Source organism: Chiloscyllium plagiosum, unplaced genomic scaffold (assembly GCF_037043375.1).
Source record: "Chiloscyllium plagiosum isolate Xiang-an unplaced genomic scaffold, Cpla_swu_hap1 HiC_scaffold_3, whole genome shotgun sequence".
In the NCBI taxonomy this organism is placed as follows: domain Eukaryota; kingdom Metazoa; phylum Chordata; class Chondrichthyes; order Orectolobiformes; family Hemiscylliidae; genus Chiloscyllium; species Chiloscyllium plagiosum.
Genome location: NW_028270141.1, coordinates 72,729,393 through 72,755,344, shown reverse-complemented (window position 1 = coordinate 72,755,344; position 25,952 = coordinate 72,729,393). Strand labels below are relative to the sequence as shown.

The 25,952-nt window shown below is 38.7% G+C and overlaps 1 protein-coding gene across 10 annotated transcripts in view; it reads right to left on the bottom strand.

Moving 5' to 3' along the window:
* ptprk (protein tyrosine phosphatase receptor type K) overlaps positions 1 to 25,952 on the bottom strand; it is a 586,179-nt gene that overhangs the window by 77,985 nt on the left and 482,242 nt on the right. For 6 of the 10 annotated variants that reach the window (XM_043683662.2, XM_043683679.2, XM_087980442.1 and 3 more), the window contains 2 exons: positions 7,510 to 7,539; positions 3,338 to 3,498 (listed from right to left, as the gene is read on the bottom strand). In XM_043683662.2, coding sequence (XP_043539597.1) covers positions 3,338 to 3,498; positions 7,510 to 7,539 — 191 coding nt within the window. The remainder of the gene's footprint in view (positions 1 to 3,337; positions 3,499 to 7,509; positions 7,540 to 25,952) is intronic. The other 4 variants (XM_043683684.2, XM_043683694.2, XM_043683702.2 and 1 more) reach the window with 1 other exon arrangement.

The window sequence follows — 25,952 nt, the reverse complement described above, 5'->3', positions numbered from 1 at the left end:
ACAGAAAATACAAATAGGTTTGAGATTTGAGCAGTGAAATAGAAGATGGAATTTAATCCAGACTAATGCAAGGTGATGTATTTTGAGAGCTCTAATGCAGGAGGGAAGAATACATCAAATGGCAGAACCCTGGCTAGCATCAACTTAGAGGATTGAGGCATATAGTTTCACAGTTTCCTGAAAGTGGCAACACAATGGATAAGATCATCAAGGCGGCATATGGCATGTTTGTCTCCATTAGTCAGGGCAGACAGTACAAAAATTGACAAGTCATGTTGCAGATGTATAGAACTTTAGTAGGGCAACAGTTAGAATATTGTGTACACCATACTACCAGTAGGGTACGGAGGCTTTTGAGAGGCTACAGAAATGTTTTTTTAAGGATTTTTGCCTGGTTTGTACGATATTAGCTATGAGGAGAGACTGGCCAAACTTGGTTTGCTTTCACTTAAACCTTGAAGGAAAAGGGGCGACATGATAGAGGTTAACAAATCTATGAGAAGCACAAAAAGAATCGGAGTGTTTCGCTAGGGTAGAAATCTCAATTTCTGTGGAACATAGCCTCAAGGTAAAAGGCAAGCGAGGGGGTGGCGGCAGGAGGGTTGTGTGTTAAAGGAGATGTGAGAGTCATGTGTGTTTTTTTTACACAGAGATGTTAAGTGCCTGGAATGAGATGCCAGAGGTGGTGCTGGAGGTGGATAAAATAGAAATGTTTAAGAGGCATCTTGATAGACACATGAATAGGCAGAGAATACAGGGATAGGAATTGCATAGAAGTACAAGGTTTTTAGTTTAGAAAGGCTTTGTAGGTCAGTGCAGTCTTGTTGGGTCAAAGGGTCTGTCCCTTTGATACTGAATGTGACTGCCAGTTTGCACAGAGCACGATCTCATACATTGGATGAATTCTGCATGTGATTCTAAATATCTACCTGTGGTACTTTACTGCAATTTTATATCTGATCACCAGGATAGCATTCCGAAAGCACAGCATCCTTCCAGTACTGAAGTGAATATTAAGAAAGTAATTGCAGAACATTTGGAAAATCGTAATCTAATCAAGCAGAGTCAGCGTGGCTTCATGAAAGGGAACTCGTGTCATAGAGTCATATAGTTGTACAGCACAGAAACAGACCCTTGAGTCCAACCCATCCATGCTGACCAGACATCCTAAATTAATCTAATCCCATTTGCCAGCATTTGGCCCATATCCCTCTAAACCCTTTCGATCCATATGCCAATCGAGATGCCTTTTAAATATTGTAATTGTACCAACCTCCACCACTTCATCTGGCTGCTCATTCCATACACGCATCACTTGGTGCGTGAAAAAGTTGCCCATTAGGTCCCTTTCAAATCTTTCTTCTCTCACCTTAAACCTATGGCCTCTAGTTTTGGACTCCACTACCCTGGGGAAAGACCTTGGTTATTCAACCCATCTGTGCCCCTAGTGATTTTATAAACTTTTATAAGGTCACCCCTCAGCCTCTGATGCTCCAGGAAAAAATACTGTCCAACTAATTTATTAGAGTTTTTTTGAGTCAACTGTTTTTATTTTTAAATCAAATCATCCAACGTGCAAAGGTATGTGGGGGAAAAAAAAAGCAAGAGAAGGCATTAATTCATGGGGCTCATTTGGACAGCCAATCCAGACGAGATAGGTCAAATGGCCCAATTAGCTGATTGGGCTCCCACAGAAACGTTGATTCCTGACTGCCCTCTGAAATGGCCTAGCAAGCCCCTCAGTTGCACCTAACCACTAAAAATCCTCAAAGGCATAAATAAAACCAAACGGACCACCTGACATGAGTGAGGCACACTCCACAATTTCTGTCTTTCAGATGTGCCATTTCAACTAGATGCAAAAGATGGTATGGTTTCAGCTACATCCATTGAAGTACAAATAAAGCTCCTCAATGCTGTTTTTAAGATCTTATTGTGTACAAATTAGGTGATGCATCAGCTTCCACTGCTCTTTAAAGTGAAATCCATTGGCTTTTTAGGCCTTCAGGATATCCTAGGCATATGAATACAAATTTTTTTCTCATGTCCAACCAGAAAAGAAGAAAGGTAAATCTAATTTATCACATTTTTTCACTCTCTGTCAGATAAGATGTCATAGTAATAGGGACAACGTATTTGTGTAGCATTTAGTAACTCCGAAAATAGACTAGACATCATTCACGGCATCAACAGAAGTCAGCAAACGAGGAAATGAAAGTCGCTAACTTCACATAGTACAAGTAATGGGATTTCCTTTGCTGGAGTTCTCACTTCCCACTGGCTCACCAGTGAATTGAGTTGGAAATTGGTAGACTGCAGGGGGGGCTTGGGGTTATGTGCTCAGGGAAGGTAGGTTGTTGGACCTTTGAAGCATAAGGAGTATATACTGGTCAGCTTCAATGGGAATTTGGGGGTCCTAGACACCCACTGTCCATGGCAAACAGGCTTTTGACTTTCTGGTTGTTGCAGCAATTGGGCATCAGACATCGGAACTTAATTTTACCTGTGCTTACAGTCATACAGCACGGAAACAGAACCTTTCATCCTACTTGTTCACACCAACCACTTTTCCCAAACTAGACTAATCCCCCTTGTCTCCATTTGGCCCATATCCATCTAAGCCTTTCCTATTCACGTACTTATCCAAATGCCTTTTAAATATTGTAATTGTACCTGCATCTACCAATTCCTCTGGCAGTTCATCCCACATACAAACCACCCTCTATATGTCCCTTTTAAATCTTTCTCCTCTCACCTTAAAAAATGCCCCCTGGTTTTGAACTCCCTCATCCTAGGGAAAAGACCTTTGTCATTCACTTTCCCCATGCTCCTCATGATCATATAAATCTCTATAAGGTTACCCCTCAGCCTCCAATGCCCCTGTGAAAAAGGTTCAAGCCTATCCAGCCTCTCCACGGAACTCAAACCCTTTAATCCCGTAACATGGTGGTAAATCACATGTAAAAGTACTCCCATCCTGCCAATTGCTGGGTCGGTGCTGGAATACGCAATCCTGGTCTACACATCAGAATCATGACCTGGGAAGGTTGCCTGAAATCTGACCCCTTGATTTGATTCCACTCGATTTTCTGAATTTGCCAGATTGGTAAGATACCTAATGTAATTGGCCTCACTTTTCAGCCGACGTAACTATATTTTTTGAGAATTCATGAGTGCTCGTCTAGTCTTTTGCTAACTGAACATTAATGTTGTTTTTTGTGCTTCTTAAAAAATACATGTCTATACCTTTTATCGTTTTAAATGCCCTGAGGTGATCTCCATCTAACTTTTCAAAGATGTGTTTTACAACAATAATAGTGAAACATATAATACTTACATCTAGGACTGAAGTTGTGAGAGTCCATAAAATTGATCGACAGCGGCTCATCAGCATGAAGTGTGCTTTGATCAGCGTAGCTCCTGTCCATTGCATTCACCATATGAGTCATCTCTTGGCGAGCATTCCCTACTGCGTCCTTACGTTTCTTTGCAAGCTTACTGCAATCCACAAAAGCAAATAATTAAACAGCTTTTATGCACAGTTTCAGTATGGTAAATATTTAGGTTTAACACAAAGACTTGATATACTTTGTGAGATAAAGAAACTTTTATAGAGGAAACTACATTTAAAAAAAAACAGCAAAGTCCAATGACTATCTATCTAATTAGTTGCCAAGTGTTTTCGATGTTCTGCGGTCATAAGAAAAAGACTTGCATATATCTTTTGCAGAAATATGATTATATTCAATTGATATGTTTCTGTGATTAAGGGATACACATTGGCCATAAGACGAGAGGATACTTCCCTTTTTTAAGAAAATAGTGTGACAGGGTCATTTACTCTACCTGAGGGTGGACCTGAGCTCTCTAACATCTCGTGAAAGACAGCACTTCTGATTGTGCAACGCTCTCTCAGTATATCATTGGAGTTTTAGACATATTTTGAGTTAACATGCTGGACTGGGGCTTGAACCCTTAACCTTCTGACTCGAGAGAGCAAAATGTTACCCATTGAGCCACAGCTAACAATGGAAGGAACTGTTTAAATACTAGTCTGCATTTATTTTTCAATTGCATGATAAAAGAATTCAATTACTGCTCAGTTGTTTTACACAGTGAATTACTTATCAACAAAGTAACTTGTTTTGCCAAATTTCACAGCATGTGAATTTTCACAAATTTCACAGCATTAGCACTGGTGAGCGTAATCTTTTTGCAAATGATACAAAACCACAACTCCAAAATTGCATATCTAAAGGGTTAATTTACATAGCAGCATGATTAGTCCATTTAGCCTCTCAAGGCAGTACTGCTGTTTCATTACATCATGGTTGATCTGCACCTCAACACTCCGCATTTATTATATATCCCTTCATAATTTCAACAAACAAAAACGTATCAATCTCAACTTCGGTAGGCATCTAGGTCAACAAGTCCTTTGCACAAATGGAAAGACAGGAGTCAGTTACATCTGGTTATTAGAATTGGGAATGGTGTGGCCACTTATTGTCCAGTTCGTTTATGTTTTAAAGATCTTTGATTTTGAGCTAAATTGAGCAAAGACCGCCCAAAGACCACCATTAGATCTTAAATTTCTGCCATGCAATAAATAGATATCTAAATTTTAGTTTCATGAAATTATTTCAAATGAAATCTGTTTCTTTTTCAACAAATTATCAGATTTTACTTTAATATGAAAAATGTGTGGAATATAATTTCTGTAATTTTGACAGCTTCCAATGCTGGTTGTGATTTCATTTGTGGGCAGTAGGAAATTTTATGTTGATGCTGGTTGCTGTTTGACAGTGCCCATCAGTGATCTAATTAATGGAGTGAGTGATTTGATTAATGAATGATAAATGTGATTCTATAAACAAGTTAACTCCCTTGGAGATGATGAGTCTGCTAAGCTAACATACAATTGGTATCATTTGTATGGATCCACAAGATTATTTTGGATAATGACAGGGCTTGAACAGAATAATTTTACAATTGTAACTATCAGCTTAAAAGTATGACTTCTTCATGCATTTCTTTACCATTTTACAAACTGATCAGCTATTTTTGTAAACTATCATTCAAGCAATCAAACATTATGTGTGGGATAATGGAAACTTTACAAAGTGTTGTAGAGGGCATTATTCACAATAAGACACTCAGATTACATCAATGTACATTGTTCAAACTAAAATAAATAACAGTTCCTCAGATCTTTCATTGATTTTTGCACTTCACACTTAGCATACACTAAAATAACAGATGTCAAGGGTAAGAGGCCAAATTCATAAGCTTTGACACAAAAACCAAAAGACAATACAATGATATCTATATGCATGTCAAGATTTCAAATGAAAATTTATTTTCAGTAATTCAATTCTCTGTTCAAACTACTGACAATCTCTCTGCAGGACTCCAGAGAACATGTGGCATATTTCAATTGCACTGTTTTGTTTCCAGCCAAGTACTTCCTATGCATCCTCTCCCCAGACAAAACAAAACAATTTAGTATCTATTTGAGATTGAATGAAAGCAGCCAGTTTTTATTATTTAACAAAACAAAACTCTTAAATGGAAAAGCTGAGGAACATACACAAAGCAGTGGTGCAAGCACTACAGAGGGGATAGAGAAAGAAAATCATGATGCAGATGATATTGTGAAACCAAACATGCTTTGCTGAGAAGAACCTTAAGTTTTATAATTAATAAAAGGTTGTATCAGGTCAATGTGACATATGTGAAGAGAGTTCACATGTTTTCTGATTTGATGTGCTACTTTGCTTCTCATTCTTAGTCCAGTCCCCAGCTTGGAGCAGTTTGAAGAAGAACCAAGTGCCTAAGTCTCCCTGTCAGTACACAACCTGTCCACCAACTGGTCTTGAGCTGTGCATCCTCATGACCACAATGGAAAACAGATTCCTCGTGGCTTTTACAAAATTTCTACTTTCGATAATGGTACACTCCAATTTGGATCTCAACTCAAACGGGAGCAGTTAACCTCATGTCCCATGCTCAATCTGTTATAGAAGCTCAAAGTTCACTTCATAGAGAATCTGGATGCCATCAGCTGAAACCTTCAGTCAGAACATCTTTACCTACTGGGAGATTTCAATATAAGAGTGACCTTAAGACCTTCTGTCTCAAGCAACCTCGTCTGGAAAAAAATGAGAATGGGCAGATATTACTTGAGCTTTGGTATCACCACAAGTTTTGTGTAGCTGATACTTCCTTCCAGAACAAATCATTTCTCTCCCTGCTGTCTCAGATGTATCCATGACATCTCTTATCAGAAGAATACCACAAACTTAGAGGTACCAGAATGTGCCAGTTCCATTAGTACATACTTGTTGCTCAGCTATGATGTCTGCACTCACTTGACCACATTCTCTGAATGTATGATGACCATATATCTAAAGAATTCTCTATACTGAATTGGCCATGGGTGTCACAATCTACTTGACAACCTTACCTTCACTACAAAGACAACTACAGTTGTTGATGGCCTTGATCTCTAGAAACTGACTAGTTGGAAGTATGTCTAAAGAACAGAGCAGAAATAAAAAAGGGCAGATGGTCATTAATCGAGCCCAGAGGAAACAGAGGTCAACAAATCATGCATCTTCTTAGCCTAGTTTCTTCCTCAGCAGCAAAGACGCCACCACTGGGATACAAACCCTCAGCCTCTGAGATGGAAGGCTGCTATTGATAAAGATTTTTGAGCAGTATTTGTTTGATGGAACCTATTGAATCTTTATTTTGCTTGTGCAGTGTTTTGCTAACTTGTAAAATTCTTGATGTTGAGGACAGCATAATTTTATAATTCCCCAATAAATCTTTAGTTCTCTTTTCCCATTCTATTTTAAACATTAGCCTGTTGGAAGGTCACTACTGAGTCTACGTTTGAACACTCAGAATGACCATATTTCATGAGGAAATTCCCCACTGTCATTGACTTGTAAATTGCTTCCATTACTTTAAAAGTATTTATGCGCACCATGTATAATTAAGCATTACACTGTGCGCTGACAAGAGTAAGTCATCGCATTTATTAGAGTTTGTTGTCATAAAAATGTCATTCAGTAAAGTTAACAGTTCTTAATGAGGTACAAGTGGCGACCCTGCCATTTTATACACATTGACATTAAATGTTGATTGCAGCTGAAACAGAGCAGTTATGAGACTGATTCTAATTAAATGATCAATGAGTGGATCATTTTGACATTTTGGACTGAAATAACGTAAAATTGATGTTTCAAGTTAAATTTCAACTCTAAAAAATCCAAATTATTTGTCAACGACTGATACTTATTGAACTTGCTAAAAATATTTTGGGGTCTTCACTTTTAAATTAAACTACATATTTAATAAAATAGGACCTCTTTTCTGTATATAATATTTCTTAACAGCCAATTGGATTTAGAACAGGATCATTTGTGTCAAAACTTACCATTTGTACCCAAATACCCCATTAAGTTTAAAATAACAATAGACTTGCTTCTATTGGCTACTTACAGGTAATAAGAATAAGAATAGTAGCTCCTCCTGGCAAGCAAATCAGACAGTGAAGAAAGAATTATTGGTGAATAGAAGTGTGGAATCAGTTACAATCAACAAAGCAAATGCTAGCTGTTTTTGATAATGATCATCTTTGGTTAGCATTTTACTGCAAACAAATCATGCAAAAATTAATCTTACATTTCATGCAATTAAGTGCTTGCAAATAAAATAGAAATAATGGGTACAGCATGAAAGTGGATAATTATGTTCCAGATATCAATCATTAAAGTAAATGAATAAAAAATTGATTACACATTTCTTACATGCACCATATAATGCATCAGAATTACTCATTTGTCTTTGCTATGAATCCATCTCAACAAGAGAAAAATTAAAAATACATCCACATATAAGAAAAACAATGCACATTTGAGCAGAATAACTTAAGATTCAAGTAAGCTGTTTTGCACAGAAATATTTGTGTCAATGAAATAATGGGCATTCTAGATATTAAAAATAACAAAGCCACTTAAGCCACATCAATTATAGCAATGTCCTATGGATGATCATGTCAGACAAAAGGTCAATATTGATGATCAGTTGATTAGCTTGAAATTAGTCACTGACTAAAACAACGTTCTAACGATTTTGACTCAGCTGACATTTTCTAAATGAACAATCTTTTACTTCTTAATTAACCTTGCAACTGTATTGATGCATTTAAATACCACCAAAAATAATTATCATTTCTTTCTGTCGATTTTGCCAATATATAACAAATTCTTGAACAGTGAACGACAAAATTCTTAGCTATTTCTCCCCCTAATTTCTAATACTAATTTATGTTAGTCTTTAACTAATTGTAGCACATTGGTATATTCCCTAGTTGTTATGGGAAAGTTCAATATGGTCATCAGGATTTGTATGCATATATTCTAAAAATGAGTTTGACAGAAATTGATTTTTAAAAATCAACTACATGCATTGGATTGATACATATGGTGAGAAGACAGACAGCCATACTTTCCAAATGGAATTTCTTGCATAAGTTGGATAGAGTATAAAATAGTTATTGTTTATGCAACTTAACATACATATTGGCTTTTCTTAAAATAAAAGATATTTATGTAAGCCAGTACAGCCACATAGAAAGGCAGATGGTCTAGTGACAAGAAGGATATAAATAGATAAATGCCTTTTGCATTCAAAAGTTGGATATTTTTTAACTGGATTTTCATTGGTTTGAATATCTTATGAGGGGAAGTAGCAAATGATTGTGGCCATTGATTGCTAGTTGGATAACCAGGTGATGAAATTCAGTATATAACTAGAAGCAGCAAAGTCATTGGGGAAACGGAGAAACCTTTTCATATTTTCTAAAACAACTAGGATATTGTAGAGTGAAAAACTTTATATGACAACAGAGTCAAAAGAGTCATTTACAGAAGACTTAGGTAGTTGTCTGGAATGGACAACTACACAAGGAGCAGAAATAAAGGAAGAACATGGAATTTCAGTAGACATTTCAGCAAGCAATGCCACTGCCACAATGAGTGAAATGGCTTCTTTCTATGCTCTAAACTATAGGGTTCTATGATAAAAGATTATAAAACTAACTGATTTTCAACATAAACATTTTAGTTCAATAATCAATGAAATTAATATTGATAAGTAAAATTTACTTAATTAAGCATTAATTAACATAGTAAGCAGCATAAGGTGAATGTCTTTAAATGATGAAAATCAAATGCCAACTTGAAGTGTTTTAATGATGCAATTTGTATTACATAACTCTGGTGACACAGCAATCTTACTTTGAAATCACAGAATCAGATCAAGAAAAGGAGGCTATCAGGAAGCTCCCATATTTATGGGCTCAATTTTTTCAATCAAGAGTGAATCAAATACACTTGCCCCTGACTTGAAGAAAGTTTCCCAGTACAGTCTCTGTGGCATTCGGTTCCCCTTTCCTTATAGCAGTTTAAATTTGAACCAAATCAAACGATCTCCAGTCATGCAACAACAACGTCACCAATTAGCCAATTCCCACCAAAAAGTTCAAAGTAGCACACCATTTTATTTCAATTTTTAGGTAACAAGATAAACCGCGATTTGATTAAGATAGAAACTAATATTTTGATATTAACAAGTAATGGATTTTTTTTGTTATAACATGGAAAGTCAAAAGTCGACGATTATAAAATTACATTTACAGGGCCATTGAAAGGATTTAGCAGTAATGATGAAGCTAGCACTCCATTTATGAAGAAGGCTGAAGAAAACAAATAGCCTACTCCTCCTAATTCATTTTGAAAATCCAATTATATCTCATTCAAGATGTCAAAAATATTGAGAGGGTTTTCATTTGGAAGATTTAAAGAGTCAAAGTGAAGTATTATCAATTCACTGATTGCTTTGGGATTGCATACTAGAGGAATCTTAACAGGACAGCACTGAAGGAGCATGGATTCACTTATTTTGCATTCATGTAGACTCCTCAACTTGCTGTCAAGTCCCAACAGAGTTATGACAGAAATTACTTAGTTTTCCAACCCTAGCATCACAAATTTCAAGCCAATATGAAAGAAAATACAGAAAGGAAAATACATTGGAACAAATTTGAGCAGTGGTAGCTCATTCATTTTCCTAAGCCTCTCCATCAATCAATTAGAATAATGGCTGATGAATGTGCAACCCAATCAATGAGTTCAGGTATTATCAAAAAAAAAGCAACCAACATTATGTAATTTAAATTGGGGTGATACAATGCTCATACTGGACTGGGACTATCTACTTCACATAAAATAGAACGAGAACTAACATTTTAATAGCAGTAGAGAGTGGAAGACAAACCTAATATCCAACATATAAGGATGGTTTGTGCCAACCATTTTCATGAATTAACAACTTACTATGTTCATAACACATGCAACAACAGCACAAAGGCTTTTGTTACCCAAGTACAACATTCAAGCACATTAATGAAGCAATTAAAGTGTGTTTTCTGTAGTAGCATCCTGTTAATCAAATTCCACTGTTTATGTGATATACTTGTGAAACAAAAATCTGATTTTATGAATTATAAAGTGCTATAGTTAAATGTACTGATAATGTCAGTCTGTACTTCATATCTAAACCAATTTCTATAAGGACAACATATAACATGTCAGCCTCTCTCTTTGGAATGTAACTAATGACAGAGACTAATCACATACGCAGACAAAAACACAAGATTGCATGGACTATGAAAAACTGGATTAATGGTGATACATCTTCAGGTATGAATGGGATACATCAGAAAATTCGTGGAATGTCAAGGATTCAAACAGACGGCAGCAAACAAGTTTCTCTCACTTTCCTTTATCAAAAATTAGCAAGCCTGCTTAAGAAGGATACAAAGAAGTTACAAAATGATAAGGGTAAGTTAAGTGAGTGGGCAAAAGATACGGCAAATAGAGTAAAACGTAGAACAATGTGCAATTGTCCATTTTGGCACTAAGAAAAAAAGCATTTTATTGAAATGATGAGAAATTGAAGAGCTCTGGGATGCAGGGGGACGTGGGTGCTCTCGTGCATGAATCACAAAAGGTTAGTATGCAGGACATCAAGTACTTAGCAAAATAGCGGTGCTATCACTCATTGGAAGGAATTGAAGATTAAAATCAAAGTTGTGCTTCAATTATACAGCACAGTAGTCAGACTAAGTCTGGAGTACTGCCCACAGTGCTGGCCATCCTTATTTATGGAAGAAGGACTATGTATTGGAGGCCATACAGAGATGGTTTATTAATTTACCACTCTATTACAATCTTCATCACTGTACTATAGCATGCACATCCAGGCATTGCAGAAAAATAATGCAAAATTGACACCAAGTACCCTGTATAGGTTAGGTTCAGCAAAGAGTTTAATCTGTTTTAATCTGGTGACTAAGAAACACAAGATGTGTGTGTTAAATTAAGGCTCCATTTACATTTTCAAGATTGGCAAAAACTCATAGATCCAAATAATCTTGTCAATGTATTTGGGATCGAGTCACACTCTAGAATTTGATCTCAGTTATAGAAGGTAAGCAGGTAATTTAAATTTAACTAAATGCAAGGGATAGAAAACATGTTAGGCGGGGTTTCCTGAGGTTGGGGCCAGTACTTTAAGCTGTGTTACAAACTGAAACTTTGGGTTAGTGAGCTCAGAAGCATCAGTGACCTGTGTGCAGTTCTGTTCCTCATCCCCCTGACCATTTACAGATGTTTTGAATCCTGCCCTCCGCTTTCAGAAGTCTTTCAACCTCCTACCCCAGATTCTTGGTGCTCAGATGTGTAGCAACAACTTCGAATTCTTAAAACAGAATCACAATGGGAAAAAAATCTGGGAAACACTGATGGAGGGCATGCAACTATTATAGTCAATCCAATTAATTATTAGATAGATCAGCCACAATCTTACTAATGGATCAGGAATGGTGGAGCAGGCTTGATGAGCTGAATGACCTAATGGGCGGCTCCTAATTCTTACATTCATTTGTTTTTGTAGCAGGTGAAACAGAATCAAGTCTTTACAGGTTCCATACTTTTATACTATTTTCTGAAAATGCACTGAATGATGATTTAAATGATTGAAATAAAAAGAAAATACTTTTCAATTATGAGTCTATGAAAACTCTGGTTTTCATAGGAAAAGCGAGTTGGCTTATCTCTCAAACTGATAATGTCTGAAGCAGAACATTTGGATCTCTAGCAGCCAATTCCTCCTTTGAAGGGAAGAGCGCATACAGAAAAAAAATCCAGTTTTGATAAAGCTTGGCACTGGAAAAAGCACAGCAGGTCAGGCAGCCTCCAAGGAGCAAGTTAGTCAAAGTTTTGGGCATGACCCTTCTTCAGGGTTATCCAAGTTCCATGAAAGGAAAATGAAAACTGAAGAATCGCCTACATCTCTTTCAGATTATACAGATTTAATATCTGATGAAATTTGAAAGTTGTCCAAAGTTCTAAAGAGCATACCTTATGAGGCCAGAGGCTTTTAAAAAAATGAAACAAGTTGCTGTAGGTTCTAAGCTGCCTCTTCACAGATAAGCAAAAACCTTGAATAAGGGGCATATGCTGCTAGGAAAAACAGTTTTGCAGAAGCTGTTATCGTGCCTCGGCCTGTTAGGGCAGAGCTGGGAAATATTTTTCATTCAGCTAATGGTGGGTTTTAACAAAAAAAATTCAGCACTCCAAAGGAGATGGAGAACTTATAGAGGAAAAGACATAGCATTTCAAAAAAAGTATTTCAAAAAGGTTTGCATTATAAGGAGAGGCTGGATAGGTTGGGACTTTTTTCACTGAAGCATAAGAGGCTGAGGATGACCTTATGGAGATCTATAAAATCATAAAGGGTATAGATAAGGTGAATGGCAGGCGTCTTTTCCCTAGTGTAGGGAATTCAAGACTAGACGTGAGAGGAGAAAGATTTTTAAAAAAGGGACTTTCTTTTTAAACAGAGTGGTTCGTGTGGGGAACGAACTTCCAGAGGAAGTAGTGCAAGCAGGTACAGTTACAACGTTGAAAAGATATTTAGATAAGTATATTAACAAGAAATGTTTGGAAAGCGATAGATCAAGCACAGGCAGGTGGAACTGGTTTAATTTGGGATTATGTTCAGAATGGACTAGTTGATCTGAAGGGTCTGTTTCTATGCTGTATGACTCCGTAACTCTACATGGTTTACTGCAGTATGAATAGAGGTATTAGCTAATCATCTTGAAAATAACTCTTTTACTTTAGTGATCATCTGTATAACTCTCTAAGCATAACTTTGAGAGAGGTTGCAGGAAGGAGATGATTTGAATTTGTGTCTGAAGATCTTACTACCAACAAGGACTGACCATCTGTCAGTGATTGATTGTACGATTATCTTTTGCAACAGATTAGCGTACTGTTCACAAGCAATCTTTTTATAACTCACTTTAAATTGTGTGGTTGTGGTAGTTTTGAATCTGTCTCGAAGATGCAGAAAAACCTTAGAGGTAACTTATGGAATTTGTGTAATTTAACGAGACCTCACACGAGTGTGTGTATCATTCCACATGCAATGTCTTACAGTTGTATGTAGTCAAAAGAGCAGATGCTCTGCTTCCCCCTCCTCCCCCCCCCCCCCCCCCACGACATACACAGAGTTAAGATCCTAGACCAGACCACTAATTTATGCTATGATCTTTTGTGGAACTCATTTTTAAAGTAGACAAAAAGTCACATCTAAGTGTTTAAGAGAATATCAGCACAAGATCCCATGGTTTTAAACAAACATTGAGACTCTGATGTACAAGTTACAACAATAATACAAATAACATACCAGTGTTGAAGGTTGTAACACCCAGACTGAACATGCGAAGAATCAATGTGATGAATACTTTACTAAGAGCCCAAGGTGTTGAGGACAGTATGGTAACATGGATGGAGAATGGCTAATCAAAGGGAAATTTTTAAGATGGCAAGCTATAACTGGTGAAATGTCACAGTGCTGGAGTGACAGTAATTTATTAATGACTTCGATGAAGGAAGTGAATGCACTATTGCACAAAAACAGATGGAAAATCAAATGGTGAAAATGAGATAATGAAACTGCAGAGGGATACAGAAAGATTAAGTGGGCAAAATTTGGCAGATGGAATGTAATGTGGGGAAATCAGAGGTATGGATTTTTTTCAGGAAGAATAGAAGTGGTGCATATTATTGAAAAGAAGAAAGGCTGCAGAATTTCGGGGTCCTGGTGCATAAATCGCAAAATGTTATCTGTACATATTGAATCTCTCTCTCTCTGACTTGGTCACTGTGATTGAGTACAAATTGGAGACACACTGATCCATAAGGAGGGAGATCAGCATCTGAAAAATTTATACAAGATTTTGGCAACACTTCAGAAAAATGCAAGCGCAGAATCGAGCTGGTGCGGCCAATTACATATATAATGATATGAACCTAGCTGAGAGAAGAGAATCGTGCCACAATGACATTTATTGGGTCAATATATTTCTGAACCAGAGCTTTACGTTTTCTAATAAATGAAGAGGGATAGGCAACCTGTACTGCAGTGAGTCTGGCGTCAGGGTAATTTGAATGTTAGCAATGAAATGAAGGTTTAGATTAGGTAGCTTTACTGAAAAGAAGATGCAATGTATAAACAGAAGCAGAGGCCTTAAATATTTTAAGGTAGAGGTAGGTAGATTCTAGTTAGGCAAGGGATTGAAAAGCTATTAGGGATAGGTGGAATTCTAGACTAGAGGTGACAGATTAATTATTATAAAATTAGTAATAAACAAATTAATCGTGAACTTATTGAATGGCCTGCTCCCGCTCCATGTTCATAAGACACACACTTCCCTTAAACCAAGCTGGGATCAGACTCCTTGTGGCAAAGAATGAAAAGGGATAAATAGGGAGTAGACAGGCACTTTAAACTTTGAGTTAGGGACAAAGGGTTTCAAAAGATAGCATAGAAAACAGATTGAAAATAAATGAAAAGAGAGAGAGTAATAGAAATTGAGCTTTGGAGGAAAGAGGGAAAATTAGAACATGCAAAGCTAGGAGAGAAATCAGAAACATCTGAGTGAAATAATAGAAACTGACAGAAGAGTTACAATATCAAGACCATATGGATTCTCCTTATACAAACACATTGGGTAGTAGAAACAAATTGAATGAATTGAAGGTGAAATTTTAATTAGAAGACACCAATATCACAACCATCACTGAGAGATGGCTACAAAATGGCTCGAATTGGAAATTACGCACAAAATTAAAGACTAACAGGAAAGACTGAAGGGGAAGAATTAGCCTTAGTAAATAAGAACAAAATCACACAAATGGTCAAACAGGATATAATGCCAAATAATCGGTTATAGATAGATGATGGGTTGAATTAAGAAAAAGCAACAAGGGATTTCAGACATTAGTGGGGAGATGTATCGATTCCCACTAACAGAGGCAGATGCAAGTAGGCATTCCTCTAAATGCAGGAATTGGAAAACCAGGCAGTAAAAGTCAGGGGCAAGCGGAGACAGAGAGAAAGATTCTTGACAAAAATAGAAATTGCTGGAAAAGCTCTGCAGGTCTGGCAGCATCTGTGGAATGAAATCAGCAAAGGTCCACTCAACCCAAAATATTAACTCTGATTTCTCTCTGCAGTCGCTGCATGGCCTGCTGAGCTTTTCTTACTATTTCTATTTTTGCGTCTGATTTACAGCATTTGCAATCCTTTCAGTTTTTATTTAGGAGACATTCTTAAGTTGTTTCAGAATAGTTTACTGCAGCAATATGTCCTACAACCAAATAGAGGGCATGTCACATCAAATTTAGTAATGAGTAATGAGCCTGATTTAGTTAGTGACCGAACAGTGCATGAACATTTATCAAAGGGAGGTTGTAATATAGTCAAGTTTAACATATTCTTTAAAGATAAGATATGTAAAACAGTTGCTCCGATTCTAGACTCAGTTAAGTCTGAATTCAATAAGAGACAGAGACCTGCACAGAGCACTGCACGAATTTGATGATGAGTAAAATATTTAAGATCAGTGGGAGATGTTCAAAACCTAATCTTGTCTGAGGTGCAAGAGCTCCATTTTCTTTGGATGATTAAAGAGATAAGAGACTAAAAAATAAATTTATATAAAGATGCAAAAAAAAACTGATCCAGAGATAAAGAGCAATAAAGCATGGCAAACACATCGAGTGAGCTACAAAACGGAAGTCTGAAAAGAAACTTGCAAAGCATATCAAAATATACACAAATATATCACTATTCGTTAAGAATTCAATGAAGGGAAGGTAATGGCAAGCATGCTGAGTAGTCACTTTGTATTAGCAAGTCCAGAGAAAGAGGTCAAAATACCAGACTTCCCAAAAACACTAATACGAAATCAGAGACAAATCAAATCAAAATTAGTTTAATGAAGAAAATGCAATTAAGAAAGTAACTAACAAGTGATACATTCTCAGGACCAGATGCGTCCCGTCTAAAGAATTTAAAGGAAGAGAAGAAACATCGTAGATGTACTGACCACAATCCCCAAAATTCTCTATATTCAGGAACCTGTATTTTCGACTGGAAAATTATATCTATCCTTCTGCTATTTCAGGAAGGTGGGGAAGACCACCAGAGAATTTACAGAGCGATTAGCCTAACATTTACAGTCAGGAAATTGTTCGAGTCTATAATTAAGAATTGGATGGCTGAATACCTTGAATATTTTGAATTCATCAAAGAGCACCTGAATGGATTTGTAAAGGAGAGTCACAAATGGTGACTCAAACTGAATTATTTCAACATGCCTATGGGTGTTATTTATATGGACTCTTAGAAGGCATTTCATAAATCGTGATAAGAAGTGGTTAAGTAAAACTAAAGCTCATTGATTATAAACCAAATTATTGACCTGTTTAGGATTTGGCTGAGTGATAAGAGATAGTGCTTAAGGATAATGGGCAGGTGTCCTAAAGATGTAACTAGCGGTGGCTTGAAAAAGTCTGTGTTTGGGCCTCAACTATTTACAGTGTTTAGCAACTTAGATGATGGACAGAAAGCCCCACGTATTCAAATTTGTTAATGCCTCAAAGACAGGTAATATAGTATGCAGTGTAGATAGAACATTGAACATTATAGCCTTCAGCCCTCGATGTTGTGCCGACCTGTGAAACCAATCTAAAGCCCATCTAACCTACACTATTACAATATCATGCTAAAAATCACACAACACCAGATTGTAGTCAGGTGAAGGAGCGTCGCTCTAAACGCTAGTGTGCTTCCAATTAAACCTGTTGGACTACAACCTGGTATTGTGTGATTTTTAACTTTGTACACCCCAGTCCAACACCTGCATCTCCAAATCATGACAATATCGTACATATGCTATTCAATGACCATTTAAATGCCCTTAATGATGTGAGTCCACTACTGTTGCAAAGCCTGATGTTCAAACTCCGTCAGATAAAAGAGAAAGACAGAACTCGTTTTGAGGAAAGTGTAAAGTTGCACATCAGGCAAACAGAAACCCTACATACTTGGATTTCTCTGTAACTTGGTTTATACAATAACCTTCTGCAAGTAACAGACACGAGGCTAACCAAACAAAAATTGTACACTCCATTTCTGTATTGTTATGTTTTAGATAATGACAGTTTGAATTACCAATAAAAAAAGTCAGCAAATTATATTGTCACAAATGAAGGTTCATTTATTCTTTTGTTCACAAGCCTATCACCTTATTGATAACAACAGAATAGAATAGAAATTTACTGTCATGTACTTTTACATGAAAAATACAGTGAAAAGTTTTATATGCCGCTCCACCACAAGACCTACATCAATGACAAACACTACAATTACAGACGACCAATGATTATTCACACATCATTCATCCACACTGTACCTTGATTTCAAAATACTCAACAACACAACATGGCTTCCGGGGACCAAGAATTTGCACAAAAGGAGAAACTAGTCACATACAAGTTTGGCCTTCAGAGCATAAACATTTGCCTTTGCTTTGTTCATATTTATTCATTATTAATAGAAATTGCTTGTTTATACGTGAGATCAATTTAACCAACCATTCAATCAGCTCTTTCAGCTTACAGATTGCGAGGCTGTGACAAATCATAGGTGGTCATAGGATAAATTACACCAGTATGTACGGTTTCCAAATACCATTGTACCTCCATGTGAATATCGTGACCTGATTGCAGGCATCTTATAAAACCCTATGACAAGGTGGCATGACAATCTTTTTACTGACTCTGTGTATATATGGACGACATCCTGAGAATGTGAAAACATGAAGGTGTCCTGATCTTTTCTACTGATGGTACACAAGTTAGGTTGGCTCCAATCTGTTCCTAGTTATCCTAGTACCTGAGCATAAAATTAGCTTCTTTTACTAAATACTATATTATTTACAAGCATCCAATGATAGATCGTAATAGAAATGGGGCAAATGCCACTTAACTATAGTGGGAGCAGCTTTTCTGGAATTGAGACTTGGGTGTATTACTGAAGGAGCGTTATCTTAATTCTAATTTCATTACATCTTCTTGAATGAAAACTGACATTGGATTCTTGAAATGTAAAATGTTCTGCTCTCCAGCCTTCAATTCATACAAAATAAATATGGAAGTGATCTGATTGAAATCACTGACTCATTGTATCCCTTCACTGTCCCATTCTGTTCTTTCACAGGACTGTGGTTAATTCATAGCCAGAGCTTGCTTCAAAGTGATAAAGGCCAAGTGATCAAACACAGAGGATGCTGGAGAAACTCAGCAGGGCTGTGGAGAAGAAATAGAGTTATGTTTTGAGTCTGCTCAGGACTCCTCTTCAGAATGTCAGGAATCCTTAAAACCCCTGGGCGGCACGGTGGCACAGTGGTTAGCTGCCTCACAGCGCCAGAGACCCAGGTTCAATTCACGCCTCAGGCGACTGACTGTGTGGAGTTTGCACGTTCTCCCCGTGTCTGCGTGGGTTTCCTCCGGGTGCTCCGGTTTCCTCCCACAGTCCAAAGATGTGCAGGTCAGGTGAATTGGCCATGCTAAATTGCCCGTAGTGTTAGGTAAGGGGTAAATGTAGAGGTGTGGGTGGGTTGCGCTTCGGCGGGGCGGTGTGGACTTGTTGGGCTGAAGGGACTGTTTCCACACTGTAAGTAACCTAATCTAATCTAAAAACCTTGCCCAACAAAGATCTATCAACAACTTTTCAAAAGAGAATTCAAGACTTCCACTACCCATTATGCGAAGAAATGTTTTTGGCTTTGTTCCTGTTGCCATTGCTCTAATTCTTCGTTTGCTTGTCACGGACTTGCCACACTCCAGGAGATAGCTTCTCTGTACTTACCTGTTAATCATTTAATTTGAATACCCAAGAATTTCATGGACTAAAAACAATTTTAATAAAGGACAGCATTGACCCAAAATAGCTGGTGTCATCACCTAACAAGGATAGGCAACTCACAAAACTGGCTGCAACAGAACAACCATCTTAATTAGGAGACACTGAAATCCCAATGATGTGTGAAGAAATTTGTTTCTCATCTTACTCACACTTGCACATAATGGAGATGAAAGGTTACCTGTTGAGTGTTCAGTTTGAAAAACCAATGATCTAGACTTGAAAGATATAAACTGACCAAAATTCAGTGGCTTGCTTAAAACAAGGACAGAAAAAGCAACATTAACAATTAACATTAAGATGTCAAAAGGCTTTTTGCTCTTTGTGGAGAAAGTGAGGACTGCAGATGCTGGAGATCAGAGCTGAAAATGTGTTGCTGGAAAAGCGCAGCAGGTCAGGCACCATCCAAGGAGCAGGAGAATCAACGTTTCGGGCATAAGCCCTTCTTCAGGAAGGGCTTTCCTGAAGAAGGGCTTATGCCCGAAACGTTGATTCTCCTGCCCCTTGGATGCTGCCTGACCTGCTGCGCTTTTCCAGCAACACATTTTCAGCTTTTTGCTCTTTGTCCCTCTCTCAAGCTCAAAAACCAGTGTTGGTGAAAAAGTAACTTGGAGAGCCATTCATAGGGAAATCAAGGTGATCTGCAAGAGTGGCCACTCCTGGTGAAATAGGGCTACAGCTAAGCAGTTGGACTCAAGATTTCTTTTTTCTTGAAACTCAAGGTACTCTTAAGATCTACATTTGCTTTTATTACCCTACCTGTACTAGACATCTTTTTCCTAACCCTCTTTATTGGTAAACATTATCTTCTTTTGTTTATGTGGGCATTTGATGTCATATTTCTTACATTTCTTGGATTCAAAATGTAATAAAACTCTTTCATTGAATAAACATTCCTTGGAATGGGCTCTCCTTAATTTTTGATCTGGTTAACTAAGTTAATTGGAAAATGATAACCACTTGCTGAAAAAAAATTTTTTGTTGCAGTTGACTAAAAGGGGCTGATCACTGCTCCTCACCGGGTCATAACAGATGCAAAAAATATACCAGCAAATGCTAATGAAATTCTTACTTTTACATCAAGAGGATTAATGTACAAGGTGATAGAAGTCATGGCACTGTAGAGAGCTTAGTGTATATTTACCAGAAATATACATATTCTGCAATTAAATTAAAGGGAGAGACTACACAAACTAGGGTTGCATTCAAAAATTATTTAATATTTTTATTATGCACAGCCTATTTATTTAAATGTGTGGGGCCTTTAAACTTCTTTGCAGATCATTTGCAAGGTGCTAGATTGTGTTCAGTCTGTGTAGAAAGTTCTCTTAAAAATTAAGAGATTAGGATCAATTTACTTTCAAGATGTTAAGGTAAACTGATAAACCAGACAGAAGGAGCTATTTCTCCTTTTTGGCAAGATGAGAACTAGGGGAGTAGTCTAAAAACTTAGCCAACTTTTCACCAGGGAAATAAGTAAACACCGAAAGTATGGTTACAGTTTAGCATCTGATGCTAGGCAACATATTTGCTTTCAATTGGAGATTGATATGTTTTTGCCAACCAAAGATATTAAGGCATACAAAGTGCAGAGACAGATATATACAGTTAGCTTGCAGATCAGACCTGACCTTAATATATAGCAGAACAGACCTAAATGGCTAAATGACTGACACCTGCTCCTATGTTCCTGTGTGGCATTTCTTGTTAGTTACACATTCAGATTGCTGCTCCTAGGATCTCTGACAGGGTCCGTTTCACATCTATGGTTTACAATAGTTCAGATGTTGCAATGCAGGTTTGTAGATTTTTCAACTCTGATATTTTAACATTGCATGGTCCTGCTCCTCTCTGGAATCTAACTGCCCAATATTACATAGCCTATTTTGCACTTGAATTCAGCAGCATTTTGCCTCTCTTCTTGCAATTTATGTTAGACACCAAACAACCCACTGTTTGTCAGGAAACACGATCATAAGGACAAATACTATGCTTTTCAACATTCAATTTTGTTGGCAAGGAGAGGAATGACCGTTCACACTCTTCCCTTTCCACGTGTGTCACAAGATTTAAAACATCCTCTTTGAATAATGTAACCTCTTCATGATTGCTTCTACATCCATTTTAGCCCCTCTCGTTGTTGTGTTACCACGCCCCACTCTGCAAACTGCTCTCCACAACCATTTTCCATTTGCATCCTGACCATTTCCCATTTCACCTAACATTCTCACAGATTTGCTACAGCACAGAAAAAAACAAATTCAGCCCAACATGTCTACTCCAGTTCTTTAAATTAGCTATTTCCTTATGGTTTCTGGACTTTTCCTTTAACTCTGCATATTATTCCTTTGCAGACAGTTACCTAATACCCTTTTAAATGCCTCAACTGAACCTATCTCCATCACACTCATAGGTACTCAACTCCAGGAGCTGGAGCTGGATGAACTTTGATCATTCGGGAGGTGGAGGGGGTTATTGAGAGATGTTACAGGGAGGTAGTCACACTTCAGGTAAAAGAAGGTAGATGGGTTACCGTTAGGGGATGGAAAGAGAAAAGGCAGGCAGTGCAGGGATCCCCTGTGGCCGTTCCCCTCAACAACAAGTATATATCATTTTGGATACTGTTGGCGGGGGCGGGGTGGGGGAGAGAGGAGGAGATGACTTACCAGGTGTAAGCAATGGAGCATAGGTCTCTGGCACAGAGTCTGTCCCTGTTGCTCAGAAGGGAAGGGGGAAGAGGAGCAGAGCATTAATCACTGGGGACTCCAAAGTTAGGGGGACAGAGAGAATGTGGGAATGAGAGAGAACTCACGGTTGGTGTGTTGCCTCCCAGGTGCCAGGGTTCGTGATGTCTTGGATTGTGTTTTCAGGATCCTTGCGGGGAAGGGGGAGCGACCCCAAGTCATGCTCCACATAGGGACCAATAACATAGGTAGGAAGAGGGATGGGAACTTAAAGCAGAAATTCAGGGAACTAGGGTGGAAGCTAAGAGCTAGGGCAAATAGTTGTTATCTCTGGTTTGTTACCCATGCCAGGTGCCAGCAAGGTGAGGAATAGAGAGAGAGAGAGGGAGAGGAGCTGAACATGTGGCTACAGGGATGATGCAGGAAGGAGGAATTTTGGATTCTTCGATAATTTTGGGTATTTCTGGGTTGGTGGGATCTCTACAAACAGGATAGTCTTCACCTGAGCCAGAGGGGCACAAATATCTTTGGGGGGGAATTTGCTAATGCTCTTTGGATGGGTTTAAAACTAGTTCAGCAGGAAGATGGGAATCTAAATTGTAGCTCAAGTATAGAGGAGGTTGAGAGTAGGGAGCTCCGAAATAAGGTTTCAGGGTTGCAAGAGGGCACCAGCAAGCAAGAAGTTGGTGTGAAACGTGTATATTTCAACGCCAGGAGCATCCGGAATACAGTAGGTGAACTTACAGCATGGGTCGTTACCTCAGGACTTCAATGTTGTGGCCATTTCAGAGACATGAGCAAAGCAGGGACAGGAATGGTTGTTGCAAGTTCCAGGATTTAGATGTTTCAGTAAGAACAGAGAAGATGGTAAAACAGGGGGAGGTGTGGCATTGTTAGTCAAGGATACATTATGGCTGCATAAAGGACATTTGAGAACTCGTCAACTGAGGTTGTATGGGCTGAGATTAGAAACAGGAAAGGAGAGGTCACCCTGTTGGGAGTTTTTTTATTGGCCTTCGAATAGTTCCAGAGATGTAGAGGAAAGGATAGCAAAGATAATTCTGGGTAGGAGCAAGAGTGACAGGGTAGTTGTTATGCGGGACTTTAACTTTCCAAATATTGCCTGAAAATACAATAGTTCAAGTACTTTAGATGGGTCCATTTTCGTCCATTGTGTGCAGGAGGGTTTTCTGACACAGCATGTAGACAAGCCAACAAGGGGAGAGGTCACATTAGGGTGATGACCCCGGCCAAGTGTTAGGTTTGGAGATAGGTGCGCACTTTGGTGAGAGTGACCATAATTCAGTTATGTTTACTTTAGTGATGGAAAGGGATAGGTATACACCGGAGGGCAAGAACTACAGCTAGGGGAAAGGCAATTACGATGCGATTAGACAAGATTTAGGATGCATAAGATGGGGAAGGAAACTGCAGGAAATGAGCACAATAGAAATGCGGAGTTTATACAAGGAACTGCTACTGTGTGTATGTAATAAGTATGTGCCTGTCAGACAGGGAGGAAGTTTTCAAGCGCAGGAACCGTGGTTTACTAAAGAAGTTGAATCACTTGTCAAGAGGAAGGCGGCGGCTTATGTTAGGATGAGATGTGAAGGCTCATTTAGGGCGATTGAGAGATACAAGTTAGCCAGGGAAGACCTAAAGAGAGAGCTAAGACGAGCAAGGAGGGGACATGAGAAGTTGTTTGCGGATAAGATCAAGGAAAACCCTAAAGCTTTCGATAGGTAGATAAGGGATAAAAGAATGACGAGAGTAAGATTAGGGCCATTCAAGGACAGTAGTGGGAAGTTGTGTGTGGAATCAGAGGAGATAGGGAAAGTGTTAAGTGAATATTTTTCGTCAGTATTCACACTGGACAAAGACAATGTTGTCAAAGAGAATACTGAAAAAACAGGCTACGAGACTAGATAGGATTGAGGATTAGTGATGCCGGAATCTGGTTTCCAGCATCTGCAGTCATTGTTTTTACCACCTAGATAGGATTGAGGTTCACAAGGAGGTGGTGTTAGAAATTCTGGAAAGTGTGAAAATAGATAAATCCCGTGGACCGGATGGAATTTTTCTTCGGATTCTCTGGAAAGCCAGGGAGGAGATTGCTTCGCCTTTGGCTTTGAGCTTTATCTAGCCATTGTCTACAGGAACAGTACCAGAATACTGGAGGATAGCAAATGTTGTCCCCTTGTACAAGAAGGGGCGGAGAGACAACCCTGGTAATTATAGACCAGTGAGCCTTACTTCGGTTGTGGGTAAAGCGTTGGAAAATGTTATAAGAGATAGGATTTATAATCACCTCGATAGGAGTAAGTTGATTAGGGATAGTCAACAGGATTTTGACAAGAGTAGGACATACCTCACAAACCTTATTGAGTTCTTTGAGAAGGTGACCAAACAGGTGGATGAGGGTAAAGCGATTGATGTGGTATACAGAGGAACCTCGATTATCCGAATATCAATTATCAGAATATCAGATTATCCAAGGGAGATCTTGAGGTCCTGATAGAAACATTATATCAAAGACGTGTTTCCAACACTGATTGCGTCTTTGTTTACAATGATTAAAAGTGAACTTGGCTTACAGAAATGCTGCCGACAACAGTTCTGGACTGATGGGAGCCCAGGCACCATTTCCAAATGACTGACCTCCTGCCCCCTCTCTCTCTCCCCACACACTTTGCCTGGAGTTCCACACAGGGGTGTACCCTAAACCCCTTTACCCAGATAATCTCTCTAACATTGTTCTGTACAGGGCAAAGGTGGAACTTGTCAAAACGTTGCAGTAAAAAGTTGTGTGCGCGCGCGCGTGTGGCTGTGTGTGTGTCGGGTGCTCGCTATTTGTAAACTAACCTCCCCCCACAAAAGGCAGTCGCAGTCTTGATGCTGGTGTCCAGTCTGGCCGCCCTGGAGAGGGGAGCACGGACGGGCGGGGGCGGATGGGGGGGCTGACGGTGAGACGGTGTTGGCGGTGTTACACAGGGTTGGACGAGTTTGGGATCAGGAGGGGGGGCGGGGGCAGGGGCTCATGCATGGTGTGCTGCTGCTTAGTCTCCTGAACGGGGAGCAGACTAAACAGAAAACTCTGAGCCCCAGAGGAAAGGCATTGAATCAATTAATCAAATAACAATTATCTGAACGAGACAGTGTCTGCCTATCTCGTTCCGATAATCGAAGTTCCTCTGTATATGGATTTCAGTAAGGTGTTTGATAAGGTTCCTCATGGTAGGCAGCACAAAATATACTGGCATGGGATTGAGGTTGATTTAGCGGTTTGGATCAGAAATTGGCTAGTTGACAGAAGACAAGGTGGTGGTTGATGGGAAATGTTCATCCTGGAGTTCAGTTACTAGTGGTGTACCGCAAGGATCTGTTTTGGGTCCACTGCCGTTTGTCATTTTTATAAATGACCTGGAGGAAGGTGTAGAAGGATGGGTTAGCAAATTTGTGCATGACACTAAGTTCGGTGGAGTTGTGGACAGTGCCGAAGGATGTTGTAGGTTACAGAGGGACATAGATACGCTGCAGAGCCGGGCTGAGAGGTCGCAAATGGAGTTGAATGTAGAAAAGTGTGATGTGATTCACTTTGGAAAGAGTAACAGGAATACAGAGCACTGGGATAATGGTAGGATTTTTGGTAGTGTAGATGTGTAGAGAGATCTTGGTGTCCATGTACACAGATCCCTCAAAGTTGCCACCCAGGTTGATAGGGCTGCTAAGGCAGCATATGGCGTGTTAGCTTTTATTAGTAGGGTGATTAAGTTTCGGAACCATGAGGTCATGCTGCAGCTGTACATAACTCTGTACATAACAATTGGAGTATTGCATGCAGTTCTGGTCACTGCA